General features: G+C 51.1%; 1 protein-coding gene across 1 annotated transcript; it reads left to right on the forward strand.

Moving 5' to 3' along the window:
- Nucleotides 1–38: 38 nt before the first annotated feature.
- On the forward strand, nucleotides 39–12708 carry LOC143273539 (uncharacterized). Its single transcript, XM_076573633.1, has 3 exons — nucleotides 39–101; nucleotides 7379–7775; nucleotides 9991–12708. Exons 1-3 carry the CDS (start codon nucleotides 39–41, stop codon nucleotides 10356–10358), a joined length of 828 nt encoding a protein of 275 aa, XP_076429748.1. The 3' UTR covers nucleotides 10359–12708.
- Nucleotides 12709–14701: the final 1993 nt, after the last annotated feature.

Raw genomic sequence — 14701 nt, forward strand, 5'->3', positions numbered from 1 at the left:
CACAACAGCCTTCTGTCAGGGACACTGAAGAGGTCAATATGGTCGGCACCAACAGAGATTTCAGATTTTCTGAATTCCAGGAGATGGAGAAGCGAGACAGGGTACTTTCAAGTTTTCTTTCCGGGAGTTAGGGATGTAGCTCAGTGGTAGAGCGCCTGCTTAATTCGTTGGAGGCCCTTGGTTCAGTCCCCAAAACCAAAACTAACCAACCAAACTTAGGCTTGCAGGACAATCTGGAGGCCAATAAATAAGTAAATAAATAATAAACAAATACATACTAAGAGCCAACAGAATTGGAGGGGGCCGTTAGCGCCACTTGGGGCCTGACAGTGTGAGTCCCGTCTAGACACAGCCAGCAGTCCACAGCTCTGAGACTTCTACCCAAGCTCCCAGCACCACTATTGGGATGGATTGTACCCCTTCACCCTAACCCTAACCCTAACCCTAACCCTAACCCTAACCCCCACCAGAGGACACAGTCCCTCCTGTGGATCGGGGTGGGAGGAGCCGCCATGGGGTGTTCATTCTCAGAGTCCCTCCTTTGCCCTCAGCTCCAGACACGGTGGCTATGACAGGCAGAAGGACAAGCTGCATTCTCCCTCGGGTTTGAGTAAGCGGTGAGGTGAGCATCTCCCCCTGCCCTGCCCCCCTGCCATCATTAGCCATCATCATCCCCGCTCTCCATCACTGTCCTGACTGGTCAGACTCCTTTGAAGAAATCCTCCTCAGGAATCTGCTCTCCTTCTGTCTCCATTGCTTCCCTCTGGTTACCCCTTGTCTCCTACAGTACCCTTGCAGCTTTCTCCAGGTCTCCACGACCTCCATGAAATCAGCTGTAGCCTTCAGGATCCATCCTGTCCTGCTGGAGGAATGCTGGTCAAGGCCAGGTTGGCCACTTCTTCTCTTTCTTTCTTTTCTGTTCTGTTAAGATCCAATGCCCTCTTCTGATCTCTTCAGTCACTGGGCACACATGTAGTGCACATATTTACATGTCGGCAAAACACTCATACACATAAAGTAAAAGTAAAATAAAATAAGGTCCCCCGATGTAGACTGGCTGGCCCTGAACATGCATGGATTCCAGATTCTTCTAGCCTCTACCTCCTGAGTGCTGAGATCACACCACCAAGCCCAGTGGCTTCCTCATCTAAAATCACCTTTCTCCCAGGCTTCTAAGGCTTTCTTCCCTCAATGACTCCTCATCTGCCTCCTGTCTGGGCCATCTGATCACTATACTCACATCTTAAGAGCCCATATTGCCTTTGGCTTTCAGGAACACCAAAAATGGCCAACCCGTACTTCTCCCTCAGGAACTGCAGACGTCAATAATTGATACCTCGTCTGGATATATTCTAGGCAACTATCCCAAACCCTATGTCCCAGTTCAAATCTGTGCTTTCTCCTGGCTCCTTCCTGGTCCCAGTCGATGACGTCATTCACCCACTTGGCTCAGCAGAGCCTATGAAGTTATGTCTTTTCTCATCTACGTCATCTTCCTAGTTCTGCAGATTCCACCTTTAAGATGTTTTCACAGTTAATCATCGCTGCTGTTCTACTGCCATCTAAAGCTTCAACACCTAGCAGTCTCCTACTGGCCGCCCCGATTCCACCCTTGCCTCCTCCCATCTTCAGGCAGTCGCCTATGTGATATTCTTAAAGCAGAGATCACACCTCATCTTTTAGCATTCCAGTGGGCTCACGCTACATTTAAAATAAAACTAAAATCCTTAAGACCTACGCAAGACTAAGAAACTGGGTCAAGTGTTAGGCCTGGCGGCATAGGCCTGTGTAATCCCAGCTACTGGGGAAGCTGAGGGGGCGGGAGGGTTACGTGTTCAAGGCCAGCCTGAGCAATTTAGGAAGACCCTGTCTCTAAATAAATAAATAAAACACAAACAGAGGAGAGAGGAAGTTGTGCTTGGCTTCCTCGGCCAGGTGCTAGGTCTAAATCTCTAGCACCAGGAAAGGAAGAGGAATGGACGGGGTCAACCTCCTTCCGTTCCTGCACACGGCACTGACACCTCCCTGGCCTTCTCTCTACACCTCCAAGCACATTCTTGCCTTAGGGCCTCTTAGCATTTCACAATTCCTTTTGCTTAAAACACCTTTTTTTTTTTCCCCCTGGAGATCTAAATAGACTTAAAAAGATTTTTTTTTCTGTTTGAACACTGCCTTCTCCAGGGGGTCTTCTCTGACCATCTAAAACACTGGTCCCAGCTGGAGAGATGGCTCAGTGGTTAGCAGCACTGACTGCTCTTTCAAAGAACCCAGGTTTGCTTCCCAGCACCCACACGGTGGTTCATAAACATCTATGACTCCAGTTCCAGGGGATTTGGGCTCCCTGTTCAGGCCTTCATGTGTACCAGGCATGTACATGGTGTGCAGGTATACAAGCAGACAAACACTTATACACACAGAAAATAATAAAAATAAATTAAAAAAAAAATTTAGCCAGGTGGTAGTGGAGAATGCCTTTAGTCCCAGCACTTGGGAGGCAGAGGCAGGAGGATAGCTGAGTTGCAGACCAGCCTGGTTCAGGCCAGCCAGGGCTACAAAAAGAAACCCTGTGAGGTTGAGGGGGGATGACACATGGCATCAAAAAATTAAGACAGCAGTCTCAGTACCACACCTGTATCACGGCCTAGTCCCTCAGCCTACTGTATTTCCCCCACAGCACTTTCCACGCTCTGACATACTGTGTCTTTATTGTCCCATGAGATCTGGGACTTCTCTGTCCTGTCCACAGTGCCTGCACGGAGTTGATGTGAATGAACAGAAAAAAGGAAGGTTTGCAAAGGTGAAATAAGAAATGAGCAAAAAAGGAACTGGCAGTCTGGTGGCTCCTGGTTTCCTGCTCCACACAAAGGCATGGGACTAGGTGCTATGTCGGGATCTTCCCAAGAACATACAGCCTTAGGACTGGAACAGGCACTGGACTAGAAAGGATACAGCGCCCCCTGGTGACTGGTGACCTGAATCCCTGAAGCTCCGTGGCCAGGGCCCCTCCCCCGAAACCTCCTTATTCATTTATTCATTTTTATTCATTTATTTTATTGTTTTTTCCTGATAGGGTTTCTCTATGTAGTCGACTGTCCTGGAATTCCCTCTGTAGCCCAGGCTGGCCTAGAACTCACAAAGATCCGCCTGCCTCTGCCTCCCCAGTGCTAGGATTAAAGGCCTAGGCCACCACTGCCCAGCATGGCCAAGTCTCTTAGTCCTAAAAGGCCCAAAGACTATCTCTTCTAAGCTGTTTGGAACATGATGGAACAGAGGCCTTAGTCTAGCCTTTACTATCTGAACTACTGCTTTGTAGCCCAGGCTGGCCCAGAACTCTTTAACATGTCTCAGCCTTTAGAGCTGAAATTACAATGGGCCATGACCCCCAGCCAAGGTTAGATTTTTTACTTTTTTTTTTTGGTTTTTCGAGACAGGGTTTCTCTGTGTAGCTTTGCGCCTTTCCTGGAGCTCACTTGGTAGCCCAGGCTGGCCTCGAACTCACAGAGATCCGCCTGGCTCTGCCTCCCGAGTGCTGGGATTAAAGGCGTGCGCCACCAACGCCCGGCTAGATTTTTTACTTTTGCAGTGTTGGGGATCAATGCGGGGTCTTGTACATTCTGGAACAACTCTCTACCACTGAGCCACATCCCCAGCCCTGAGGCCTAGGTTTTCAATTAAGGAAAAGGTTACCAGACTGGGGATTCAAGAGTTCTGGATTCTGGTTTTGGTCATGGCTCCAGTGAGTCCCAGGATTTAGTGAACTAGCAGGTGCTCTAGCCACTGTGGGAGATGGCGTCCCTGCCACAGCAATCCACACAGCGGCTCCCTGGACCCCTCTGCTCTGCGACACCGTGATCAGCTGTGGAAGATGTCACGTGTCAGTGCTTGGTGAGTGGTGTGTAAACTTGTCTCTCACAGTTCTAACATCCTTCTAGATTTTCCTCTCTGCTCTCAAACATACCTGGAAACAGTACTGCACAGAGCCCCGATTTTCCAACTTCTCCTCACACATTAAGCTTGCAGATACTTTTTCTTTTGGCAGTGTTAGGGGTCAAGGGCTTCAAGAATTCAGATAAGTGTTATACCCCTGAGCTTCAGCCCCAGACCTAGAAATGCCTTTAGATATCCAGATGTGCACTGTGCAGTTGGATTCGTAAATCTGGAGTGTTGCGGCTTAGACTGCTTGTTTAACTAGGTAAAGATGTGCTGTTGTCTCGCCTGGCCTGCCTAAGGCACCTAAATGGCCAATAGCTAGGCAGAAGAGGAGTAGGCGGGGCTGGCAAGCAGAGGGAACAGGGCAGCCAGCCTGTGGCCAGACAGACAGACACAGAGGAAGCAGGAAAGCAGGATGGACATTATATAGATGGGGTAAACAAGCCTCGGGGAAGCATGTAAATTAATAGAAATGTGTTGTGGGGTATTTGTGCACTGTGTGAAGATATATTGCTGTGATTGGTTTAATAAAGAGCTGAATGGCCAGTAGCTAGGCAGGAGAGATAGGCAGGACTAGCAGGCAGAGAGGAAGTGGAAGACTCCACTAAGTTGGGCCCACAAAATGGGAGAGAGGTAAAAGCCACACAGTAGAACAAAGATTAATAAAAATATGGATTAATTTAAGTTATAAGTGGGACAAGCCAAAGCTAAGGCCAACTTTCATAATTAATAATAAGTCTCCATGTTGTTATTTGGGGCAGGCAGCCCAAAGGTAAGTCCAATTATAGAAATGAATTATTTTAAGTTAAAAAAAAAAAAAGGCTAGTTAGAAACAAGCCTAAGCTAAGGCCACTGAGTCTCGATGTCATGATTTGGGTGCTGGCAGTCCAAAAATGCCTGCTGCACTGGAATGAGTGGAAAGCATGTGTGTAATGTGTGTGTGTGTGTGTGGTATGTGTGGTGGGGGGTGATATGTGTGTGTTATGTGGGGGGGGGAAGGTGGGGGGTGATGTGTGTGTGTGTGTGGTGTGTGTGTGGTGTGTGTGTGTGTGGGTGATGCGTGTGTGGTGTGTGTGGGGGTAGATAGGGGTAATGTGTGTGGTGTGGGGATCAGGGGGTAATGTGTGGTGTGTGTGTGTGTGTGTGTGTGTGTGTGTGTGTGTGTGTGTGTAGATTCGTTAGAGATAGAGACCAGGGGAGAGCTGTATTATTCTACGGTGTTGCAGGCATTTGTGAGACACCTCACGTGGGTGCTGACATACAGACCCAGGCCCTCTGCTAGAGCAGTGAGCACTCTTAACCATTGAGCCATCTCTCCAACCCCAGAAAGTCTACGCTGAAGATGGACATGCCTTTGGAAGTTATCAGCATTTACATGGCCTTTAAATTTTAGTGACGTGTGGTGCTGCGGGCTGCAGGAATATCATAAGAACTCAGCTGGTTATGGCAAAGTCACTACCTGGAGGGATCAGAGAATTCCTCCAGAGGAAGCCAAATCCCAAGGAGTTTTTGGTGTTACTTGGCTTGTTATATATCAGCTGTATTCTGTTATGAAAATCATGTGTGCCTTCATAGTTTTCCTAATTGACTTTTCCCTAAGAAGGGCTAACAGTGTAGGCTGATCACTCTCTGAACATACACATTCCAGGTATTTGGAGAACAGCCTCAGGAAAGGCTTTCTCTGGAATCAGATATCTCCCTTGGCCACTTTCAAGGACTACAGAAAACACCACCCAGGTGGGCGCCCATTGTTAGTCCCAGGTGGACTAACAATGATAACAGCCCACATGCAAGTCTCCTGACTTACGGTAAATTCGACAAGGAGACACCGCCTAGGAGAGGTGGACATTAAGTAATAAATAGCTTTACACAATTTAGCTTGGACCCTCCCTATATATACTGAGACTTCCAGGGCATGAGGAGAAGAGAGAAGAGAATGGAAGAACTAGATGGGTAAGAACTTGAGAGGAACGAACTGAGATGGGGAAGAACTAGATTGAAGGGCTAGAAGAGAGGTCAAGAGGAACGAGATGGAAGATGAGGAAGAGCCAGATGGGGAGGAACAAGATGAGGAAGAGCCAGATGAGAGAGAAGGAGACGGGAGAGGAGCTGATAGGGGAAAGAACTAGATAGATAATGAAAGATCCCAGCATACTAGCTTAGCCTAACGCCATTTCAAGTAAGGTCTGAAAAGCGCAGGGTGTCTACAGCCGGCCTCCTGGCCCCAGAAAAGGGTACTAAAGGTCAGAAAAACAGCTTGGAGCCAGACAGCAGGCGTGTCAAGCTCGGGGAAGAACCACGAGCTGCCCTGAGTTTGAACCCGGCCTCATTTGAATCGTCCAATCAGAGCCCTGTAAACCATGAGTTGCCCTGAGTTTGAACCCGCCCTCCTCGTGCTCCTGCTGCCCGACCCTATAAAAACCCTCCGCTCCAGCCCGGGGGCGCGCCAGTCTCTTGAGCTTCTTGAGGGACTGTGTTGCCCCGGGTACCCGTGTTCCTGAATAAAGCCTCTTGCTGTTTGCATCTGACTTGTGGTCTCGTGTGATCTCTGGGCGAGGGTCTCTCCAGAGGGAAGACTGCCTTCGGGGGGTCTTTCATTTGGGGGCTCGTCCGGGATCTGAGACCCCCACCTCGGGACCACCGACCCACTGTCAGGAGGTAAGCCGGCCTTGGTGTATGTCGTTTCTGTCCTGTCAGAATGTTGTCTGTTTGCGCGCCGGAATCGGTCTGGAGTCAGTGGGGCTGAAGGAGCTGACGAGCTCGGACTTCGCCACTGCGACCCTGGAAGACGTTCCACGGGTCTCTGAAGTCCCCTTCTGGGGCACGGGAAGTCCCCTTCGGGGGCACGGGAAGTCCCCTTCGGGGGCACGGGAAGTCCCCTCTGGGGCACGGTTTTTCGGGGCCACCCCCGTATCAGAAGGATACGTGGTGCTGGCAGGGGACGGAGAATTCAAACACTCCGTGTCCCCATCTGAGTTTTTGCTTTCGGTTTTACACCGGAGCCGCGCAGCGAAACTGTTTCTTGTTTGTGGTGTCGGTTTGTTTTGTGTTCTTTGTATAATCCTTCTCCATCCAGGCGCGGCGCCTCCTGTCATGGCGCCAGCCGCGGCCCTTCCAGCGGCTGCGTTCGCGGCGCCTCCTGTCATGGCGCCAGCCACGACCACCTCAGCGGCTGCGCTCGCGGCGCCTCCTGTCATGGCGCCAGCCGCGGCCCTTCCAGCGGCTGCGCTCACGGCGCCTCCTGTCATGGCGCCAGCCGCGATCCCGGCGGCTGCGCTCGCGGCGCCTCCTGTCATGGCGCCGGCCGCGATCCCGGCGGCTGCGCTCACGGCGCCTCCTGTCATGGCGCCAGCCGCGATCCCGGCGGCTGCGTTCACGGCGCCTCCTGTCATGGCGCCAGCCGCGATCCCTGCGGCTGCGCTCGCGGCGCCTCCTGTCATGGCGCCAGCCTCGATCCCGGCGGCTGTGCTCGCGGCGCCTCCTGTCATGGCGCCAGCCGCGGCCCTTCCAACGGCTGCGTTCACGGCGCCTCCTGTCATGGCGCCGGCCGCGACCACCTCAGCGGCTGCGTTCACGGCGCCTCCTGTCACGGCGCCAGCCGCGATCCCGGCGGCTGCGCTCGCGGCGCCTCCTGTCACGGCGCCGGCCGCGACCTTCCCGGCGGCCGCCCCCCCCCATGATGACCCCGCTCGCTGGGGACTCGGAGGAAGAAGAAAAGCAGAGAGTTTTCCTGGAGGCCTGGAAGCAGGTTCCGGGCGATGACGGGAGGCCAACCCAACTCCCAAATATCATTGATGCCGCTTTTCCCTTGACCCGCCCAGACTGGAACTTCAATACACCTGAAGGTAGGGAGCATCTACGTCTCTATCGCCAGTTGCTCTTAGCGGGTCTCCGAGCGGCCGCCAGAAGGCCTACCAATTTGGCTCAGGAAAGGAAAAAGAAAAAGGAAAGGAAAGGAAAGGAAAAGAAAGGAAAGGAAAGGAAAGGAAAGGAAGAATCACCCGCTGCATTTTTAGAGAAGCTGAAGGAGGCTTATAGGATGTACACTCCGTATGATCCAGATACCAGTCTAGCTCAGATATCCGAACCAAATTGCAGCGGTTGGAAAGTTTGCAAGCGCTAGGTTTGCCAGATTTATTGAAGGAAGCAGAGAAAGTGTTCAGTAAGAGAGAAACTCTTGAGGAGAGTGAGGAAAGGAGATGGCAGAAACGTGAGGAAAGGGACAAGAAAACAACATGGGGAGATGAAAAAGGTTTTGGCCACCGTTGTGTCTCAGGGACAGCAGAGAGAGGGAGATAGGTTGGGAGAGCGAAGGAGGCCACCCCTTGATAAAGATCAATGTGCTTACTGTAAGAAGAAGGGACCAAGAGTCACAGGTCCTAAAGGAGACCCCCTACAAATCCTTGCCCTCAGTTTAGAGGAAGAATACCGTTTGTTTGAGGCAGAACCCACGGAGAAGTCACCTGAGGAGCTACAGAACTGGCTGAGGAAGTTTCCTCAGGCCTGGGCAGAGAAGGGGGCTTGGGGTTGGCACGCGATCAGCCACCGCTGATGATCTCACTAAAGGCCTCCGCGACTCCCGTTTCAATCAGACAATACTCAATGTCACGGGAAGCTCATGAGGGGATCAAGCCCCATATTCAGAGGCTCCTGGATCAAGGGGTGTTAAAGCCCTGCCAGTCACCTTGGAACACCCCTCTCTTGCCTGTTAAGAAACCGGGGACAGGAGACGATAATCTCCATCCCCCCTCCTCGGAACCCCCACCAAGTTCGAGAATGACTAACTACGGCTGGGTACTGCCGCCTTTGGATTCCTGGCTTTGCCGAACTGGCAGCCCCATTATACCCCCTCACTAAACCAGGGACCATGTTCCAATGGGAAGAGAAACATCGGAAAGCGTTTCAACAGATCAAAAAGGCCTTACTCGAGGCCCCGGCTCTGGGTCTGCCAGATCTAACCAAGCCCTTTGAGCTGTTTGTGGATGAGAACTCAGGCTACAGGATGGCCTCCATGCCTCCGCATGGTGGCAGCCATTGCCGTATTACTCAAAGATGCCGGAAAACTGACTCTGGGACAACCATTGACTGTGCTGGCCTCCCATGCAGTGGAGGCCTTGGTCCGACAACCACCGGACAGATGGCTTTCTAACGCCAGAATGACTAACTATCAGGCCTTACTGCTGGACTCAGACCGGGTAAATTTCGGGACCACAGCCTGAGAGAGACCCCGTGCCCTATAGCCCAGAAGACCATGAGCTAGCAAAGAAAATGGGGGCGGACTGGGAACAAAGAAGACAGGCATATATACTAGGGGACCGGATGGTCATGCCAACTTCCCATACCCGATATATGCTGAGATTCCTCCATGCATTGACCCATTTGAGCAAAACAAGATGAAGACCTTATTAGACAGAGAAAACACCTGGGCAGTGCTGCTGAACCAGGATCAGGTACTCCAGCAGGTAACTTCCACCTGCCCAGCCTGTGCTCAAGTCAATGCAGGAAAGGTTCATCTAAACAAGGGGGCCCGCCAAAGAGGCCATCGTCCTGGTGTTCATTGGGAAATAGACTTTACAGAAGTAAAACCTGGACTCTATCTCCTGGTCTTCGTGGACACCTTTTCTGGATGGATCGAGGCATTTCCAACCAAGAATGAGACGGCTAACGTGGTAACAAAGAAACTGTTGGAAGAAATCTTCCCCAGGTATGGGATGCCTCAAATGTTGGGGTCGGATAACGGGCCTGCCTTCGTCTCCCAGGTAAGTCAGAAGGTGGCCAAACTATTGGGGGTTGATTGGAAACTCCATTGTACATACCGCCCCCAGAGCTCAGGACAGGTAGAACGAGCTAATAGAACAATTAAGGAGACTCTAACCAAATTAACGCTTGCAACTGGCACTAGAGATTGGGTGCTCCTACTTCCCTTAGCTCTCTATCGAGCCCGAAATACCCCCGGCCCACACGGCCTAACCCCTTTTGAGATCATATATGGGGCCCCACCTCCTGTTGTAAACTTTCTCCATCCTGATATTTCCTCTCTTGCCACCACCCCTACTTTAGAAGCACATCTTCAAGCCCTCCAGTTGGTGCAGAGGGAGGTCTGGAAGCCCCTGGCCAAGGCTTATCAGGAGCAGCTAGACAAGCCGGTGGTGCCCCACCCCTTCCAGATCGGGGACTCCGTTTGGGTCCGACGACACCAGACCAAGAGCCTGGAATCACGGTGGAAGGGGCCCTACACTGTCTTGCTGACCACCCCCACTGCACTCAAGGTCGACGGGATTGCTGCATGGATCCACGCCTCTCATGTGAAGGCTGCCAGGGAACCCGACCCAGCAGGATCCAGAAAGTCAACATGGACAGTGCGCCATACACGAAACCCCTTAAAAATAAGGTTGACCCGCGGCTCCTCTTCCTCCCCCTCCTCTTAATCTCTACCTACCCCCAGGGGACTAGGGCGGCAGAGAGCCCGCACCTAGCTAAGAGGCTCACTTGGCAGGTCATCTCACAAACTGGGGAGACGGTCTGGCAAACGACCGCCTTTCACACCCCCTTTACATGGTGGCCTATCTTACATCCAGATCTCTGCCAATTAGCAGCAGGGTCAGAGGACTGGGACATCCCTACCACTGACCCCGTGAACCCCAGAGCACCAGATGTCTGTCAGGATGATAAGGGAACTTGCAAATGTAGTGACGGGAGATACGGATGTGGCCACCCTGAAGCCAGGGCAGCCCTGTCACAACTATCCTTCTACGTCTGCCCCCGGGATGGTAGGGACAGAAAGCTGATTAGCCAATGTGGGGGTTATGAAAGTTACTTCTGTAAAGCATGGGGATGTGAAACAACTGGCAATACCTATTGGAAGCCTTCATCCACTTGGGACCTCATTAGGGTAAAAAGGACTACCCAAGGGGAAAGCCGCACATGGCGCCCACTCACCCGAGCACATTGTTGGGGTTTCCCAGGCGAGCTTAGTACATACTGGGAGGGGGAGGGCCCCTGTATAAACTTCACCTGCAACCCCCTAAACATATCCTTTACTCAGAAAGGAAGGGGGACGGCACAAGATTGGATTAAAGGAAAAACATGGGGACTTAGGTTTTTCATGACAGGACAGGACCAGGGATTTACCTTTAGGATTAAACTTAAAATTGAGGAGCCCTCCGCCTCTATAGGCCCCAACCAGGTTCTCTCTGACCAAAAGCGCCCCTCTTTACCTGCTCCAGCACCCCCGAGGGCTACCACCCGACCCAATTCGGCCATTCGCCCAAGCACGGCTCCGAACGCCGCTGTAACCCCAGTCACCCTCCAACCACCCAGACCCGGTACGGGAGACCGGTTATTGAATCTTATAGAGGGCGCTTACTCAGCCCTCAATGTTACTAGCCCAAATCGGACTCAGGAGTGCTGGTTATGCCTAGTTCCCGCACCTCCCTATTATGAGGGGGTGGCCGTAGTCGGAAGCTTCACCAATTCTTCTTCACCCCCATCAGGATGTGCCTCGACACCTCAGCATAAGCTCACAATCTCCGAGGTGTCAGGACAAGGACTATGTCTGGGGACTGTACCCTACACCCACCAACACCTGTGTAATCGCACCCAGGTACTTGTACCAGGACCCCATTATCTCGTGGCTCCCAACGGAACTTACTGGGCCTGTAGCACTGGACTTACACCATGCCTCTCCCCCTCAATACTAGCTAATACGGCCGATTATTGCGTGCTCATAGAACTGTACCCCAGGATAGTCTATCATACACCTAAAGATATCTATGCCCGATATGAAACAGGGGTCCCCCGTATAAAAAGAGAGCCAGTCTCACTAACCCTGGCCCTGATACTAGGTGGATTATAGGCACAGGTACCACTGCCCTCATGGAAACCAACCAGTTCCGACAACTCCAGGTTGCCATGCATACCGATATCCAGGCACTGGAGGAATCCGTGAGTGCCTTGGAAAAGTCACTCACCTCCCTGTCGGAGGTAGTTCTGCAGAACCGGAGGGGATTAGAGAAAAATGTTGCTTCTATGCGGATCATACTGGGGTGGTGAGAGATAACATGGCTAAGTTAAGAAAGAGACTAAAACAGAGACAACAACTCTTTAAAGAACAGCAGGGGTGGTTTAAAAAATGGTTCGGAAGGTCCCCCTGGCTCACCACCCTCATCTCCACCCTTATAGGGCCCCTTCTGATTTTATTGCTCCTTCTGACGCTCGGGCCCTACATCCTAAACAGACTTGTCCAATTTATCAGGGAACGTGTTTCTATTGTTCAGACCTTGGTATTGACCCAACAATACCAACGACTCAACCAGGTGGAAATGGAGCCACATCCCTATTCTTCCCCATGAATGGAGGATTCCATTCCCTGAGATAAGAAAATGGGGGAATGAAAGATCCCAGCATACTAGCTTAGCCTAACGCCATTTCAAGTAAGGTCTGAAAAGCGCAGGGTGTCTACAGCCGGCCTCCTGGCCCCAGAAAAGGGTACTAAAGGTCAGAAAAACAGCTTGGAGCCAGACAGCAGGCGTGTCAAGCTCGGGGAAGAACCACGAGCTGCCCTGAGTTTGAACCCGGCCTCATTTGAATCGTCCAATCAGAGCCCTGTAAACCATGAGTTGCCCTGAGTTTGAACCCGCCCTCCTCGTGCTCCTGCTGCCCGACCCTATAAAAACCCTCCGCTCCAGCCCGGGGGCGCGCCAGTCTCTTGAGCTTCTTGAGGGACTGTGTTGCCCCGGGTACCCGTGTTCCTGAATAAAGCCTCTTGCTGTTTGCATCTGACTTGTGGTCTCGTGTGATCTCTGGGCGAGGGTCTCTCCAGAGGGAAGACTGCCTTCGGGGGTCTTTCAATGAGAACCTAGAAGGGACAGAACTAGATGAAGGAATTAAGATAGAACATAGAGGGGATCGCAGACAAGTGAAATCAGGCTAAAGGTGACCTAAATATGAGAGCAGAATATAAGCTTGTAATTGTCACAGAATAATAAAGGATATGGACGAAGGAGTTTCGTGTACATAGATTCATTTCTTCCCATTAAAGATTAATTATCAGCTGGTTGTAGATTCTTCCCGGACCCTGGGAGAGGACTATCGAGGGGCTGGACCCCCATAGTCCCCGATAGTGTGGGACTGGAGAGATGACTCAGCAGGTAAGAACACTTTTTGGTTTTGTGGAGGACCCAGGTTTGGTTCCTAGCACCCACCGGGTGACTAACATAACTGGAGTCTGTAACACCAGAGCATCCAAGCTCCTCACTCTCTTCTGGCTGTCGTGGGCACTGCATATCCTTGATGCACACATACACAAAGCCAAAGAACACACATACACATAAAATAAATATAAATCTTAAGAAAACGAACCTGGTGATTAACTCCCTTATGCCAGTGGTTCAGCTCAGGATGCATGTTAGAATCATCCCAGGATTTGAAAGACGAAACACTGAAGCCAAAGTTCCATGTATCCAACTGATAAAAATCAGAGCTCTGTGTGTGAGCCTGCATGGGTATCCTTCAAAGGTCTCCAAGTGAGTCCGCACAGAGCCAGACTTAACTACACTTTTAGCTGAAAGAACTCTGAGAAGAACGGTAACAGAGAAGAGAGGAAAAGAGCTGGAAGAACATGGGCAGCGTGGACAAAAGGCATTGGCTTTAATCCTGAGCACTGAAAGTGACTCATTAGGAAGGAGACACGGTAAGGGAGCAGGAAAGCTCTGCGAAGCATCGGGAAAGGGCAAGGAATGCCAAGAAGCAGGGTCTCAATGTGCAGCCTGGTCTGGTAGGTAGCTGTTGACTTTGAAAGGTTATGTAATGGAACCATAGACAAAGAGGAAACTGAAGTTAGGGAGAGAGTGGGGAGGGGTGGGAAACTGGAAATGAGAGTAATTCAACTCTTTTGAGGAGTTTCGCTGTGGCGCAGAACAGAGAAACGGAACGGGGAGGATGCAGAAGGGGAGTGTGGGGTAAAGGCAGGTTTCTTTTCAGACGTGGAATCAGAGAGCATCCATCAGTTTCTGTACGGCCGGAGATGGTGATGGCAGGATGCTGATGCTGGGGACTGAATGGATGCGTGAGTCAAGTCCAAAAGAGAAACTCGCCTTCTTTGCATATGGATGTGTGCAGTATGTATACATGTGTGCTTTGCATATGCATGTGTGTAGTATGTGTACATGTGTGGGTTTCACATATATAGGTCTCTGTGTGTGTATGTTGTGTGTAAGCCAGAAGGTGACACTGAGTGTCTTTCTCCACGGCTTCCCACTTCGTTGAGAGCCTGTCACTGAAGCTGGATCTCACTGACTCTGGCTAGTCTACCTAGCCCGTTTACCATGGGGATCTTGTCTCTGCCTCCCAGGAGCTGGAATGACAGGTAGCAACACACCTCAGCTTTTACGTGGATTTTGGGAATCCCAACTCCAGAGACACATTCTTTATCCACTGAGCTATCTCCCCACCCACATCCTCAATAAAACGCTTTTAAAAAATATCTGTGTGTATTGGATGTTTTAACTGCATGTATGTCTGTGCACTGCATGTGTGCATTGTCTGTGGAAGCCAGAAGAGGACATTGGGTTCCCTAGAACTGGAGTTACAGATGGTTATGAGCTCAGGTCCTCTGGAAGAGCAAGCAGCCAGTGCTCTTAACTGCTGAGTCACCTCTCTAGAGCCCCGCCCACCCCAAGTAAAAATGTTAATGATTAAGTCTAATTTATACTTTAATCTTTGATGTTGGGTTTTTTTGTTTTGTTTTGTTTTGTGTGTGTGTGTGTGTGTG

Source organism: Peromyscus maniculatus, chromosome 5 (assembly GCF_049852395.1).
Source record: "Peromyscus maniculatus bairdii isolate BWxNUB_F1_BW_parent chromosome 5, HU_Pman_BW_mat_3.1, whole genome shotgun sequence".
Taxonomy (NCBI): Eukaryota; Metazoa; Chordata; class Mammalia; order Rodentia; family Cricetidae; genus Peromyscus; species Peromyscus maniculatus.